Here is a 16,039-nt window from a genome sequence, read left to right on the forward strand (position 1 = left end):
GCAGTTCCGGGTACCGAGCCCTTCTTGGCCAATCTGGAGCAAAGAATATTGTTCACACTCCTCCGTTTATTACAATTCTCAGCCCTTGGGTCTGAGAGGAAGAGGAGGGAATATATAGACCGACTGGAACACCCACGGTGTTACTAATGCGACCACAGCTATCGCCTGAGAGTCCCTTGACCCAGCGTAAAACCTTTTTTATCTTTTTATTGAGGTGGGACGCCATGTAGTCCACCTGAGGCAGTTTCCATCAATTTGCAAAACTGCGTGAAGACTTCCTGATGAAGTCACCACTTTCCCGGGTAGAGGTCGTGTCCACTCCCGGAATGAACACTGCTGACAGTGCGCTTACTTGATTCTCCGCCCAGCGAAGAATTCTGGTGGCTTCTACCCTTGCCACCCTGCTCCTTGTAAACCGCCAGGGCGGCACATGAGCCCCTGCGGTCTGACTGGATCAGAACCGGTTGGTCGCGAAGCAGGAACTCCGCTTGACTTAGGGCGTTGTATATGGCCCTTAGTTCCAGGATATTGATGTGAAGGCAAGTCTGTTGGCTTGACCACAAACCTTGGAATTTTCTTCCCTGTGTAACTGCCCCCCAACCTCGGAGGCTTGCATCCGTGGTCACCAGGACCCAGTCCTGAATGCCGAATCTGCGACCCTCGAGAAGGTGAGCACTCCGCAGCCACCACAGGAGAGACACCCTGGCCCTGGGGGATAGGGTGATTAACCGATGCAACTGAAGATGTGATCGTGACCACTTGTCCAGTAAGTTCCATTGTCCTTGCATGGAACCAGCCGAAGGGGATGGCCTCGTATGATGCCATCATCCTTCCCAGGACTCGAGTGCAGTGATGCACTGACACCTGTTTTGGTTTTCAATGGATTCCTGACCAGTGTCATGAGCTCCTGAGCTCTCTCTCTATCGGGAGATAAACCCTCTTCTGGTCTGTGTCTAGGATCATGCCTAGGCGAGGCAGATGAGCTGTAGGAACCAACTGCGACTTCGGAATATATAGAATCCAGTCGTGTTGCCGTTTCACTTCCAGAGAAGGTGATACGCTGTCCAGCAACTGCTATCTTGATCTCGCTTTTATGAGGAGATCATCCAAGTATGTGATAATAGTGACACCTTGCTACCGCAGGAGCACCATCATATCCGCCATTACCTTGGTGAAATTGGTAATGACAATCCCGTACCGCAATTCTGAGGTACGCCTGATGAGGTGGATAAATGGGGACACGAAGGTATGCATCCCTTAAGTCCCGATTCATTTCAGGCTTGCAATGACCGCTCTTAGCGATTCCATCTTGAACCTGAACCTTTTCAGGTATATGTTCAGGGATTTTAATACAATATGGGTCTAACCGAACCGTCTGGTTTCGGGATTATAACATGGTCGAATAATAACACCCTCTTGTTGAAGGAGGGGACCCTTGACCACCACCTGTTGAAGATACAATTTACGAATTGCAGTTAACACTGGCTCCCTCTCTTGGGGGGAAGCCCGCCGGGTCCTCGGTGAGGGGGCATCTTCTCACAGTCCAGCCTCTATCCCTGCGATACAATTTCTATTGCCCAGGGATCTAACAGGGAGTGAACCCACTTGTGGCTGAACTTACGAAGGCGTGTCCCCACCAGGCCTAGCTCCGCCTGTGGAGCCCCAGCGACATGCGGTGGATTTTTGTAGAGGCCGGGGAGGATTCTGTTCCTGGGGACTAGCTGTGTTGTACAGCTTCTTTCCTCTGCCCCCGGCTCTGACAAGAAAGGACGCACCTCATACTTTCTTGTTTCTTTATTCGAAAAGCTGCATTTAATAATGTCGTGCTTTCCTAGGCTGTGCAGGAATATAAGGCAAAATATCAGAATTATCAGCTATAGCTGTGGAGACCAGGCCCGAGAACCTTTCTCCACACAATCCTCAGCCTTCCATATGCCTCTTAATTCGGCATCATCTGTCCAATGTATATTCTACAGGACACGTCAAGCAGAAATCGACATAGCTTTTGTCTCTAGGACCCAGTATACTCATGTCCCTTTGGGCATGCTTTATAATTATATATCTATCACTTAAGACAGCATCTTAAAATATTTATATGCATACTAGGGTCTCAATCTCTGCTGATAAGGTACCTGTCCACGCTGCCACAGCGCTATAAACCCATGCCGACACAATCGCTGGTCTGGGTAGTATACTAGAATGTGCACGCTATCTGCAGGATCCCTGAGAATAGCTAGTGCAAACAGGACACCCGAGGGGAAGATTCTCAACACATCCTGGCCCTAGTGGGGAAAGGATACAGCCAGAGAATTCTCTTGTGGGAAGCTGCCGTCTCTTGTCTGGAGATTCACGCTCTTTTTCCTCATGAGAGGAGGGAAATTTACCTCAGCATTCTTCCCCTTAACATGTGTACTCTCGTGTCAGGGACAGATGAGTCATCAGTGATATGCAAATCATCTTTTATTCCAATAATCCTATATTGAATATCTTTTAGCCCTCTTGGCTGTAACTTTGCATTATTGTAGTCGACAGTGGAGTTAAACTCTGTGTCGATACTTTGTTATTTTGGATAGTGAACATAGAGAGACTCTGAAGGACTGACATAGGAAATCTACCCTGGTCTGTCCCTTTCTGTTCCCTAACCTTTTGTGCAATAATTTTACCTCCGCACTTACACATATCCAAACAGGTGTCGGCGTTGTCGACGGAGACACCCTCCCACACACATATCCGCTCTATCACCTCCTTAGAGGAGCCTTTTACCTCAGACATGTCGACACACGTGTACCAACACACCACACACACAGGGGATGCTCTATTTGAAGACAGTTCCCCCACCAGGCCCTTTGGAGAGAGAGAGAGTATGCCAGCACACACCACAGCGCTATATAATACAGGGATGTACACTATACTGAGTGATTTTTCCCCTATAGCAGCTTATATACACAGTTTTGCGCCTAAATTTATGTGCCCCCCCCTCTCATTTTACCCTTTGTGTACCAGGATACTGCAGGGGAGAGCCTGGGGAGCTTCCTTCCAGCTGAGCTGTGAAGAGAAAATGGCGCCGGTGTGCTGAAGAAGAAGGCCCAGCCCCCTCAGCGGCGGGCTTCTGTCCTTTTATGTACTTTAATGGCGGGGGTTAATGCACATATACAGTTTCAGACTGTATTATGTGCTTTTCGCCAAGTAAGGTAATCTAATTGCTGCCCAGGGCGCCCCCCCCAGCGCCCTGCACCCATCAGTGACCGGAGTGTGTGGTGTGCTAAGGGAGCAATGGCGCACAGCTGCAGTGCTGTGCGCTACCTTAATGAAGACCGGAGTCTTCAGCCGCCGATTTTCAACTTCTCTTCGTTCTTCTGGCTCTGCAAGGGGGACGGCGGCGCGGCTCCGGACGACCGAGGACTGGGCCTGTGTTCGATCCCTCTGGAGCTAATGGTGTCCAGTAGCCTTAGAAGCCCAAGCTAGCTGCAAGCAGGTAGGTTCGCTTCTCTCCCCTCAGTCCCACGTAGCAGTGAGTCTGTTGCCAGCAGATCTCACTGAAAATAAAAAAACCTAACAAATACTTTCTTTTCTAGGAAGCTCAGGAGAGCCCCCTAGGGTGCATCCAGCTCTGGCCGGGCACAGATACTAACTGAGGTCTGGAGGAGGGGCATAGAGGGAGGAGCCAGTGCACACCAGATATAGTACCTAATCTTTCTTTTAAGAGTGCCCAGTCTCCTGCGGAGCCCGTCTATACCCCATGGTCCTTACGGAGTACCCAGCATCCACTAGGAAGTCAGAGAAACATTTTTACGACCCAGAGGGGTTCAAGGGAAGTCTATACACATAAATTTAATATCATTCCCCCACAAATAAAAGCACATCTGTGCTAGAGCTACAGGCCCATGGAACCGTACCCTATAGAGGTATAGGGTATTGACTTCATGTTAATTTACACCCAGTAATACCAGATGGTGCCGACAGGTCACCCACATACTACTGTGTCACCCATACAGTGTTTACTTAAAAAAAAAAAAAAGCATACAACTACCGACCTGCTGACACTTGAACTAAAGACCCAAGTACCATCAGGAGTCGGCAATGCCGACAGAGGGATTCCCATAGCCAGCTCGTGGCAGAGCAAACACACGTCGACATGTGTACTATAAGCTTACATGGGTATATGTGACAGGGCAAACACAGCATACAATTACAACTCATTAACTAACACGCACATTATAGTGTATAGTGCTATATTTTCCTGCTTTGCACTAAAAACACCTTGCCACCCCCCCCCCCCCCTCGTTTTCCACCGTTAGCTGCCTGTAACAAGTTGTGAGGGCTAAGCCCCGCCCCCTCTAGGCGCACTTCAGCCCCTCTAATATTATTCATATTTTATACTGGCGGGGGTCCCTATACAGTGTCTATGCACTGTATATCTCTTCTGCCAGTGTCAGGAAAGAGGTATATTGCTGCCCAGGGCACCCCCCCTGCACCCTTGTAGAACCGTTGGTGTGTGGGAGCAAAGAGGCGCAGCGCGACCGCTGCGCGGTACCTCCGAGACCTGAAATCTTCTGCCGTCACTGAAGTCTTCTCTTCAATACTCACCCGGCTTCTGTGAGGGGGTTGACGACGCGGCTCTGGGAACATGCAGCTAGGCGCACCAAGTGATCGAACCCTCTGGAGCGAATGGTGTCCAGTAGCCTAAGAAGCAGAGCCCTTAACTCTGAAGAAGTAGGTCTGACTTCTATCCCCTCAGTCCCATGAAGCAGAGAGCCTGTAGCCAGCAGGTCTCTCCGAAAAAAAAAAAAAAAAAGTCTAGCAAAGTCTTTCCAGAGAAACTCAGTAGAGCTCCCCTAGTGTGTGACCAGTCTCTCCTGGGCACAGAATCTAACAGAGGTCTGGAGGAGGGGCATAGAGGGAGGAGCCAGTTCACACCCATTCAAAGTCTTATAGTGTGCCCATGTCTCCTGCAGATCCCGTCTATACCCCATGGTCCTTATAGAGTCCCCAGCATCCTCTAGGACGTATGAGAAATTACAGTAGCTTCCACTGTACTTAACAAGGGAAAACCGTGCAATAACAGTACTTCATAGCTAAGAGTTTAAACCCAACAGTTTTTATTTATTTATTCACTATAACTAGGAATGCCAAACTAGTCACACAGATACAAAACTAACTTAGATGTGACAGTCACGTAACTTTGGTACTGAGAACCATTTTCGACATAAGCACTCTGTACTAAAACTTAAAGACAACTTTTCATTTTCTCAGAAGGTAAGTGCATTTGTAGATCATTTTCTAGTCAGGCAATTAAGAGGAATTCAAAGGCAGTATCTTTTTCTTCTTGAAGTTCTTTGGCTGTTAAATCCATCTTCCCACGAGAGAAGTCGTCAATTTTGAGGCCTTCAACTATTTTCCACTCCTTGTCCTGTTTAAAAGTAGAGTAGAGTACATGAGATAGGGAAATAAGGGCAACAGACTGCTGGGTAACTGGTCACGTTATGGCACTTTTAGGTAGATTTTCATAAGCAAGAACGTGTATAGTACACTATTACCTTGATTGTAACAGGGAATGAATACAGCAGATCATTAGGTATCCCGTAACAGTTTCCATCAGAAATAACGCCCATGGAAACATATTCTCCCTTAATATGGAAACAGAAAGTCAGAAACAATTGAAAGTGCTTTCATTTAGAAAAACTGAGGCATTTGTCACCATGAAATACAAGACTTCAAAATGAAGAGGAAAATTGGGAGCCGTCCATCTGCATCACTACAACCTCAGTCTATTCTTAGGCTAGCAAACTAATCCATATGCATGCACAGGCGACCCACACATCTCAGAGGGAAGAAAATCCGCAGTAGAAACTTAGATTTGAAGGCATCACAGTTCTATATCTCCGCCCCCCCCCCTCAAAAAAAAAGTAACAAATAAAAATAAATTTACCTCTGGGGTTCCGAACCAGATATACCTCACATGGTCCCCAATAGCTTTGGCAGCAGACATAGCACTGGATAATTTTCTTGCTGCTATAACCGCTGCACCGCGCTGCTGCACAGTCTAGAAGATGGAAAGAATCCATGAGTAACTGGTACACTAATGCACTTACAGGAGCTTTTATGGCAAAGGGTACAATTATGAATCACAAACCATGTCCAGGCTGAGTAAATGGGGTGTGGATTATTAGATCTACACTCAAAAAGGTAGATGGTAAAACAAAAAAAACACCCACACAAAGAAAAAGAAAAGAAAGCCACCCAACACACCACAACTTTGTATCAACCATTGTCATGTCGACCTTTTGAGTCTAGATCTACAGAACGGATGCAGAGTAAACTAATGGGGAAGGGGGACGCGAGGACAAAAGGACGAGGCAGCAGATATAGTAAAAATGCATGACCACATGAATGCAACAAGCTACCCCACCATCTCTAACTTTCAAGACATATATCCAACCACAATCAGAACTCAACTTCACACTTATTCGTACTTCTGTTCTCTTCACTCAGAATTAAGGCATCACCCCAATGTCTCACCTTAGTCCAGCACCTGCCTCCCAATAACTAGTTTACTAGTCTTTTTTTTTCACATCATAAAGGCAACACTTCTCCTGCATCTCACCAGTCACCTATGAAAACCCTGACTGGTCCTGCAATTCTCAGGACATCATATTATACCGTTACCAACAATAAAATGTTAACAATAACTAAAAAACTTAGGAGCTTTGTCGAAGTTACAAATCCAACCGAGAATTCAAACTTCATCATTGAAAACATATTTGCATCACGTCTTACGTACATGTTATGTCACACACAGACTCCTATTAAAAATGGATATTAACCAAATGTGCAAGAGAGAAGAAAAAAATCACACACACACACACACAGCTTTACCACTAATAGCGCCTAACAACCATTGCTGGCATTACTAGCACATGTACAATAGGACATCAGGATAATAAAGTGGGAGCGGGTGGGACGCAGCTATATTTGAGCCTATGGAATGCCCCAGGGTAGCACATCTTGGGTTCCTCAGACTAAGTCAAGAAATGCAGCACGCAAATTTCCAAGGACCACTTCTTTCTTACAGAGATAAAGTTTCCTTTCAGCCAGCTGTCATCCTTCACCGCCTCCTGTACACTCAGGTCCTTCCCTTGCAGATGTACAGTGGCATGGCTAGCATCAGGGTACTGAGTGGAGGAGTGATTCCCCCAAATAATCACATTCTTCACCGCATCAGCTGTAGTGTTCAGACGAAGAGCAATCTGGAAGAAATTAAAACAAAGCACATTGTTTCTGGTAAGACGTCAATCTTTATACAAATATGTCCTCTTTCCATTATAGATCTAGAATATGGACTTGTTATTACATAATGCTCAAATTTTATGGAGATCATTGTGGCCCATCACTGTATCCCAAGGTGCCAACTCTTACCTGAGCTTTGGCTCTGTTGTAATCTAAAAAGGTCAGGCAGCTGAAGTTCTGTTTAGGGATGGATGGAGCAGACTTTATTGCAGTTAGACAGTTGGTATTTGCAGGATTTCCCACAACAATCACCTAAAACAAAAAGGACGTTGTCAGCGTTCAAGTGCAGTCTGCACAAAGAAACTAATCATAATGACAAGGTTAGACTAAAAGTAGAACTGTCACCTACACACATTAAAGGGGAGGGGGGGGGGGGGCGGCGGCCTATCTGAACAGATGTCAAATTTCGTCAGACCACAAAATTACTGCAGTGCAGGTGACTGATTGGCTTTAATACTGCTCTCATTTTCTAGTATAAACATCCACTTATCACCTTTATTGTGCAAGTCTGGTAAACGCAAAAAAAATAAAATGAAGTAGATTTAAGAAAATAAATAAAAATAAATAAAATAATAATTAAGCATGGTAGGGTGGCGTTTCATCCAGGGAATTAAAATAATTGCTCTGCTTGCTTCATTACTTCACCATCCAAAGTCACAGAATGTTATGGCCTTGTTGCATTTTACTTACCTTTCAGTTTGAACAAGAGGAAGGGGAGGGAACCACAACACACATACAGCATCCTCTACGGACTACGAGAAAAGGATTTACCGGCAGGTAATTAAAATCCTATTTTCTCTTACGTCCTACAGGATGCTGGGGTCCATTTTAGTACCATAGGGATGTACCAAAGCTCCGGGCGAGAAAGTGCTAATGTTCCTGCAGAACGGACTGACCAAATATTAGGTCGTCAGCAGCCAAGGTGTCAAACTTATAAAACTTAGCAAATGTGTTTGCACCTGACCAAGTAGTAGCTCGGCAGATTTGTAAAGCAGACACACCCCGGGCAGCCGCCCAGGACGAACCGACTTTCCTTGTCGAGTGGGCTTTTACCGAAGTCTGTAACGGCAATCCTGCCGTGGAATAAGCGTGCTGAATGGTACCCCTGATCCAGCGCGCAATAGTCTGCTTAGAAGCAGGACCCCCAATCTTGTTGGGGTCATAGAGGACAAACAGATTCCGTTTTCCTTATCCTAGCCGTTCTTGCAACATAAATCCTCAACGCTCTGACAACATCCAAGAATTTAGAGACGGCTGAGGTGTCAGAAGCCACTGGCACCACCACTGGTTAGTTGATATGAAAAGAAGACACAACCTTCGGAAGAAAGTGCTGACGTGTTCTCAGTTCAGTCCTATCTTCATGAAATATTAAGTAAAGACTCGTGTGAGAGCTCCTAACTCAGACACCCGTCTGCCTGAGGCCAAGGCCAATAGCATGACCACTTTCCAAGTGAGAAACTTCAACTCTACGTCTTGTAGAGGCTCAAACCAGTCCGATTTATGGAACTGCAACACCACTTTAAGATCCCATGGCGCCACAAAGGGAGGTTGGATGCGCAGAACCCCCTTAACGAACGTCTGGACCTCAGGAAGAGAAGCCAATTGTTTCTGAAAGAAAAACAGACAAGGCCGAAATCTGAACCTTGACAGAGCCTAATCTCAATCCAGCATCCACACCCGCCTGTAGAACTAGGAGAAGACGTCCTAATGGAAACTCCACCGCAGGAGACTTCTTTGATTCACACCAAGATACATATTTTCTCCAAATACGATGGTAATGTTTGGACGTTACCCCCTTTCCTGGCCAGAATAAGTGTGGGAATACCCTTACGGGCTAGGATCTGGTGCTCGACAGCCATGCCGTCAAACGCAGCCGCGGTAAGTCTTGATAAACTAACGGCCCCTGCTGAAGCCGGTCCACGCGAAGAGGAAGAGGCTGAGGATCTTCCAGTAATAAACTCTTGAAGATCTGGATACCAGGCCCTCCTTGGCCAGTCTGGAGCAATGAATTGCTCGAACTCTTGTTCTTCTGATGACCTTGAGAACCTTTGGAATAAGTGGAAGTGGAGGGAACAGATACACCGACTGAAACACCCACTGGGTCACCAGTGCATCCACTGCTATTGCTTGTGGGTCTCTCGACCTGGAATAATATGTCGGAAGCTTCTTGTTGAGACGAGATGCCATCATGTCCACTTGAGGAACACCCCAACGACTTGTTACTTCCGCAAAGACTACTGGGTGGAGGCCCTATTCTCCTGGATGGAGATCGTGTCTGCCGAGGAAGTCTGCTTCCCAGTTGTCCACTCCCGGAATGAAAAATTGCCGACAGAGCTTTTGCATGTCTTTCTGCCAAGATGAGTATCTTTGTCACCTCTGCCATTGCCGCCCTGCTTTTTGTTCCGCCTTGACGGTTTATGCAAGCTACTGCCTGTATCTGTATGGGACGACCTTGAAGAAGAAGGTATGCCGCTTGATGAAGGCTGTTGTACACAGCTCTCAACTCCAGAATGTTTATGTGAAGGCGAGTTTCTTGATTTGACCAGCTTCCTTGGAAGCTCTCCTTGCGTGACTGCTCCCCATCCTCGGAGACTGAATCCCAAACCTGCATCCCTCCAGGTGGTGAGAAATTTGTGGCCACCACAGGAGCAAAATTCTGGGTTTCGCTGACAAGATTATCCTTTGATGCATGTGGAGATGCGACCCTGACCACTTGTCCAGTAGGTCCCACTGGAAGACCCTGGCATGGACTCGGCCATATTGTAGCACCTCGTAAGCCGCTACCATTTCCCCCAACAGGCGAATGCACTGATGAATTGATACTGTTCTTGGTCTCAAAAGTTGTTTGACCATGCTCTGGATCTCCTGAGCCTTTTCCACAGGTAGAAATATTCTCTGTACCTCGGTGTCCAGTATCATTCCCAAAAATTATAATCTCATTGTCGGTTCCAACTGGGATTTTGGAAAGTTGATGATCCAACCGTGCTGTTGAAGCACCTTCAGGGATAATGCTATGTTCTGGAGTAGCTTGTACTGGATCTCGCTTTTACGAGGAGATCGTCCAAGTATGGAATTATGTTGACTCCTTGTTTGCGAAGGAGAACCATCATCTCCGCCAACACCTTGGTGAATATTCTCGGAGCCGTGGAGAGCCCGAACAGTAATGTCTGGAATTGGTAGGGGCAATCCTGAACCGCAAACCTCAGTTATGCTTGATGTGGCGGGTAAATGGGGACATGCAAGTAAGCATCCTTGATGTCCACTGACACCAGAAATTCCTTTTCTTCCAAGCTGGAAATCACTGCTCTCAAGGATTCCATCTTGAACTTGATTCTTTTCAAACAAAGATTCAGAGATTTTAGGGTTTAAAGATCGGTCTGACCGAGCCATCCGGCTTCGGTACCACAAACACGCTTGAATAAAAGCCTTGGTTACTTTGTTCGGCAGGAACCAAGGCAATTCCTTTGTCTTGACAAAATTTGTGTATTGCGTTCAGGACATTTGTGCCGTCTTCAGCAGAAACTGGCAAGGCTGATGTGAAAAATCGGCATGGGGAAGGTCTTGAAATTCCAACTTTTAACGTTGGGATATCATCTGTAAAATCCAAGGATCCAGGTCTGAAAAATAGTAGACGTGCCCCCACTCGATCGCACTCCCGCAGAGGAGCCCCAGCGTCATGCTGTGGCTTTTGCAGAAGTAGTTGCCAACTTCTGCTCCTGGGAGCCTGAGTGTGTTATAAGTTTTCTACCCTTTTCCTCTCCCCTTTCCTGTGAAAAAAGGGGTAGTTTTAGCCTTTGTACTTGTTGGGCCGAAAGGACCGCATAGTATGAGAATGATATACTTTTTAGCCGGTGCAGCTGCCGACGGCAGAAATGCTGACTTGCCAGATGTAGTAGTTGATATCATGGCATCTAGTTTCTCTCCAAAGAGGGCTTCACCATTGTAAGGGAGCGTCTCAATATTTCTTTTGGATTCATGCGTCAGCATTCCATTGTCTGATCCAGAGCACCCTGTGGGCTGAAATCGCCATAGCAGAGGCCCGTGAGCCCAGTAAGCCTACGTCCTTCATAGCCTCAACCAAGTAACCTGCAGAGTCTTTGATATGACCTAGAATTTGCAGCATGTCATCACCACCTGTTTTTTTATTTAATTTAAAAATAATCTATTTCCTCAGGTGGAGGTGTTGCGTCAGGAAATTCCAACACCTCTTTTATAGCGACTATCATACATTGAATGCTCTTAGCCAGTTTGGGATCTACCCCCCTCAAATCCCCAGTGTCAACGTCAGTGTCGGAATCTGTGTCAGTGTCCCTTTGCATAGTTTGGGCCAGGGACCTTTTCTGGGAACTGGAGGGGACCCTGGAAATTTCTTCCTAGTGCGACAGCTCCCCAACCTCGGAGGTTCGCGTCCGTGGTCACCAGGACCCAGTCCTGAATGCCGAACCTGCGACCCTCCAGGAGGTGAGCACTGCGCAGCCACCCCAGAATAGACACCCTGGCCCTGGGAGACAGGGTGGTCCGTTTTTTGCATGTGTAGATGGGACCCGGACCATTTGTCCAATAGGTCCCATTGAAAGGTCCTTGCATGGAACCTGCCGAAGGGGATGGCCTCGTATGAAGCCACCATCTTCCCCAGAACCCTCGTGCAATGATGCACTGAAACCTTTTTTGGCTTCAATAGGTTCCTGACCAGAGCTACGAGCTCCTGAGCCTTCTCCACTGGAAGAAAAACTCTTTTTTGGTCTGTGTCTAGAATCAGGCCCAAAAAGGTCAGAAAAAGGTCAGACGCGTTGCAGGGACTAGCTGGGATTTCGGTAAATTGAGAATCCAGCCATGCCTCCAAAACGTCTTCACGGACAGAGACACGCTGTCCAGCAACTTCTCCCGAGATCTCGCCTTTATGAGGAGATCGTCCAAATACGGGATAATTGTGACGCCCTGCCTGTGCAGGAGCACCATCATTTCCGCCATTACCTTGGTGAAAATTCTCAGGGCCGTGGAAAGACCAAACGGCAACGTCTGAAATTGGTAGGGACAGTCCTGTACTGCAAATTTCAGGAACACCTGGTGAGGAGGGAAAATCAGAACATGAAGGTACGCATCCTTTATGTCCAGGGACACCATCCAATCCCCTCCCTCCAGGCTGGCGATGACCGCTCTGAGCGATTCCATTTTGAACCTCTTCAAGTACAGGTTCAGGGATTTCAGATTTAAAATGGGTCTGACCGAACCGTCCGGTTTCGGCACCACAAACAGGGATGAATAATAACCCTCTATTTGCTGGAGATGAGGAACTTTGACTATCACCTGTTGAATGTACAATTTGTAAATTGCAGCTAACACCAGCTCCCTCTCCGACGGGGAAGCCGGCAGCGCCGATTTGAAAAACCGGCGAGGAGGCATGTCTTCGAATTCCAGTCTGTATCCCTGAGAAACAATCCCTATTGCCCAGGGATCCACCTGTGAGAGAATCCAGACGTGGCTGAAAAGACGAAGACGTGCCCCCACTTGATCTGACCCCCCCCACCTCATGCGGTGGACATTGCGGAAGTAGGGGAGGACTTCTGCACTTGGGAGCTAGCCGAGTGCAGCTTTTTTCCCTTGCCTTTACCTCTGGCAACAAAGGACGATCTTCGTACCTTCTTGCTTTTATTGGAACGAAAGGACTGCATTTGATCATGCGGTACCTTCTTAGCATGCTGCGGGGGAACATAAGGTAAAAAAAATAAGAATTTACTTACCGATAATTCTATTTCTCGTAGTCCGTAGTGGATGCTGGGAACTCCGTAAGGACCATGGGGAATAGCGGCTCCGCAGGAGACTGGGCACAAAAGTAAAGCTTTAGGACTACCTGGTGTGCACTGGCTCCTCCCCCTATGACCCTCCTCCAAGCCTCAGTTAGGATACTGTGCCCGGACGAGCGTACACAATAAGGAAGGATTTTGAATCCCGGGTAAGACTCATACCAGCCACACCAATCACACCGTACAACCTGTGATCTGAACCCAGTTAACAGCATGATAACAGAGGAGCCTCTGAAAAGATGGCTCACAACAATAACCCGATTTTTGCAACAATAACTATGTACAAGTATTGCAGACAATCCGCACTTGGGATGGGCGCCCAGCATCCACTACGGACTACGAGAAATAGAATTATCGGTAAGTAAATTCTTATTTTCTCTGACGTCCTAGTGGATGCTGGGAACTCCGTAAGGACCATGGGGATTATACCAAAGCTCCCAAACGGGCGGGATAGTGCGGATGACTCTGCAGCACCGAATGAGAGAACTCCAGGTCCTCCTCAGCCAGGGTATCAAATTTGTAGAATTTGGCAAACGTGTTTGCCCCTGACCAAGTAGCTGCTCGGCAAAGTTGTAAAGCCGAGACCCCTCGGGCAGCCGCCCAAGATGAGCCCACCTTCCTTGTGGAATGGGCTTTTACAGATTTTGGCTGTGGCAGGCCTGCCACAGAATGTGCAAGCTGAATTGTACTACAAATCCAACGAGCAATAGTCTGCTTAGAAGCAGGAGCACCCAGCTTGTTGGGTGCATACAGGATAACAGAGAGTCAGATTTTCTGACTCCACCCGTCCTGGAAACATATTTTCAGGGCCCTGACTACGTCCAGCAACTTGGAGTCCTCCAAGTCCCTAGTAGCCGCAGGTACCACAATAGGCTGGTTCAAGTGAAGCGCTGAAAACCACCTTAGGGAGAAATTGAGGACGAGTCCTCAATTCTGCCCTGTCCGTATGAAAAATTAGGTAAGGGCTTTTATAGGATAAAGCCGCCAATTCTGAGACACGCCTGGCTGAAGCCAGGGCCAACAGCATTACCACTTTCCATGTGAGATATTTTAAGTCCACAGTGGTGAGTGGTTCAAACCAATGTGATTTTAGGAACCCCAAAACTACATTGAGATCCCAAGGTGCCACTGGAGGAACAAAAGGAGGCTGTATATGCAGTACCCCCTTGACAAACGTCTGAACTTCAGGAACTGAAGCCAGTTCTTTCTGGAAGAAAATCGACAGGGCCGAAATTTGAACCTTAATGGACCCTAATTTTAGGCCCATAGACAGTCCTGTTTGCAGGAAATGCAGGAAACGACCCAGTTGAAATTCCTCTGTAGGGGCCTTCCTGGCCTCGCACCACGCAACATATTTACGCCAAATACGGTGATAATGTTGTGCGGTTACATCCTTCCTGGCTTTGATCAGGGTAGGGATGACTTCATCCGGAATGCCTTTTTCCTTCAGGATCCGGCGTTCAACCGCCATGCCGTCAAACGCAGCCGCGGTAAGTCTTGGAACAGACAGGGTCCCTGCTGGAGCAGGTCCCTTCTTAGAGGTAGAGGCCACTGGTCCTCTGTGAGCATCTCTTGAAGTTCCGGGTACCAAGTCCTTCTTGGCCAATCCGGAGCCACGAGTATAGTCCTTACTCCTCTCCTTCTTATGATTCTCAGTACCTTGGGTATGAGAGGCAGAGGAGGGAACACATACACTGACTGGTACACCCACGGTGTTACCAGAGCGTCCACAGCTATTGCCTGAGGGTCCCTTGACCTGGCACAATACCTGTCCAGTTTTTTGTTGAGGCGGGACGCCATCATGTCCACCTTTGGTTTTTCCCAACGGTTCACAATCATGTGGAAGACTTCTGGGTGAAGTCCCCACTCTCCCGGGTGGAGGTCGTGTCTGCTGAGGAAGTCTGCTTCCCAGTTGTCCACTCCCGGAATGAACACTGCTGACAGTGCTATCACATGATTTTCCGCCCAGCGAAGAATCCTTGCAACTTCTGCCATTGCCCTCCTGCTTCTTGTGCCGCCCTGTCTGTTTACGTGGGCGACTGCCGTGATGTTGTCTGACTGGATCAGCACCGGCTGACCTTGAAGCAGAGGTCTTGCTAGGCTTAGAGCATTGTAGATGGCCCTTAGCTCCAGGATATTTATGTGAAGTGATGTCTCCAGGCTTGACCACAAGCCCTGGAAATTTCTTCCCTGTGTGACTGCTCCCCAGCCTCTCAGGCTGGCATCCGTGGTCACCAGGACCCAGTCCTGAATGCCGAATCTGCGGCCCTCTAGAAGATGAGCACTCTGCAACCACCACAGGAGAGACACCCTTGTCCTTGGTGACAAGATTATCCGCTGATGCATCTGAAGATGCGACCCGGACCATTTGTCTAGCAGATCCCACTGGAAGGTTCTTGCGTGGAATCTGCCGAATGGGATTGCTTCGTAAGAAGCCACCATCTTTCCCAGGACCCTTGTGCATTGATGCACTGAGACTTGGCCTGGTTTTAGGAGATTTCTGACTAGTTCGGATAACTCCCTGGCTTTCTCCTCCGGGAGAAACACCTTTTTCTGGACTGTGTCCAGGATCATCCCTAGGAATAGAAGTCGTGTCGTCGGGATCAGCTGTGATTTTGGAATATTGAGAATCCAACCGTGCTGGCGCAGCACTATCTGAGATAGTGCTACTCCGACTTCCAACTGTTCCCTGGATCTTGCCCTTATCAGGAGATCGTCCAAGTAAGGGATAACTAAAACTCCCTTCCTTTGAAGGAGTATCATCATTTCGGCCATTACCTTGGTAAAGACCCGGGGTGCCGTGGACCATCCAAACGGCAGCGTCTGAAACTGATAGTGACAGTTCTGTACCACAAACCTGAGGTACCCTTGGTGAGAAGGGTAAATTGGGACATGTAGGTAAGCATCTTTGATGTCCAGAGACACCATATAGTCCCCTTCTTCCAGGT

At 47.7% G+C, this 16,039-nt stretch overlaps 1 protein-coding gene across 1 annotated transcript in view; it reads right to left on the reverse strand.

Annotated features, from left to right (window-relative positions):
* Nucleotides 1-5,076: 5,076 nt before the first annotated feature.
* The window catches only part of MDH1 (malate dehydrogenase 1), a 103,008-nt gene continuing 92,045 nt past the window's right edge, over nucleotides 5,077-16,039 (reverse strand). The window contains 5 exon segments of the mRNA XM_063918449.1: nucleotides 5,077-5,410; nucleotides 5,538-5,627; nucleotides 5,930-6,043; nucleotides 7,071-7,247; nucleotides 7,417-7,539. Coding sequence (XP_063774519.1) covers nucleotides 5,285-5,410; nucleotides 5,538-5,627; nucleotides 5,930-6,043; nucleotides 7,071-7,247; nucleotides 7,417-7,539 — 630 coding nt within the window. The 3' untranslated portion in view covers nucleotides 5,077-5,284.

This window comes from Pseudophryne corroboree, chromosome 4 (genome assembly GCF_028390025.1).
Source record: "Pseudophryne corroboree isolate aPseCor3 chromosome 4, aPseCor3.hap2, whole genome shotgun sequence".
Lineage (NCBI taxonomy): Eukaryota > Metazoa > Chordata > Amphibia > Anura > Myobatrachidae > Pseudophryne > Pseudophryne corroboree.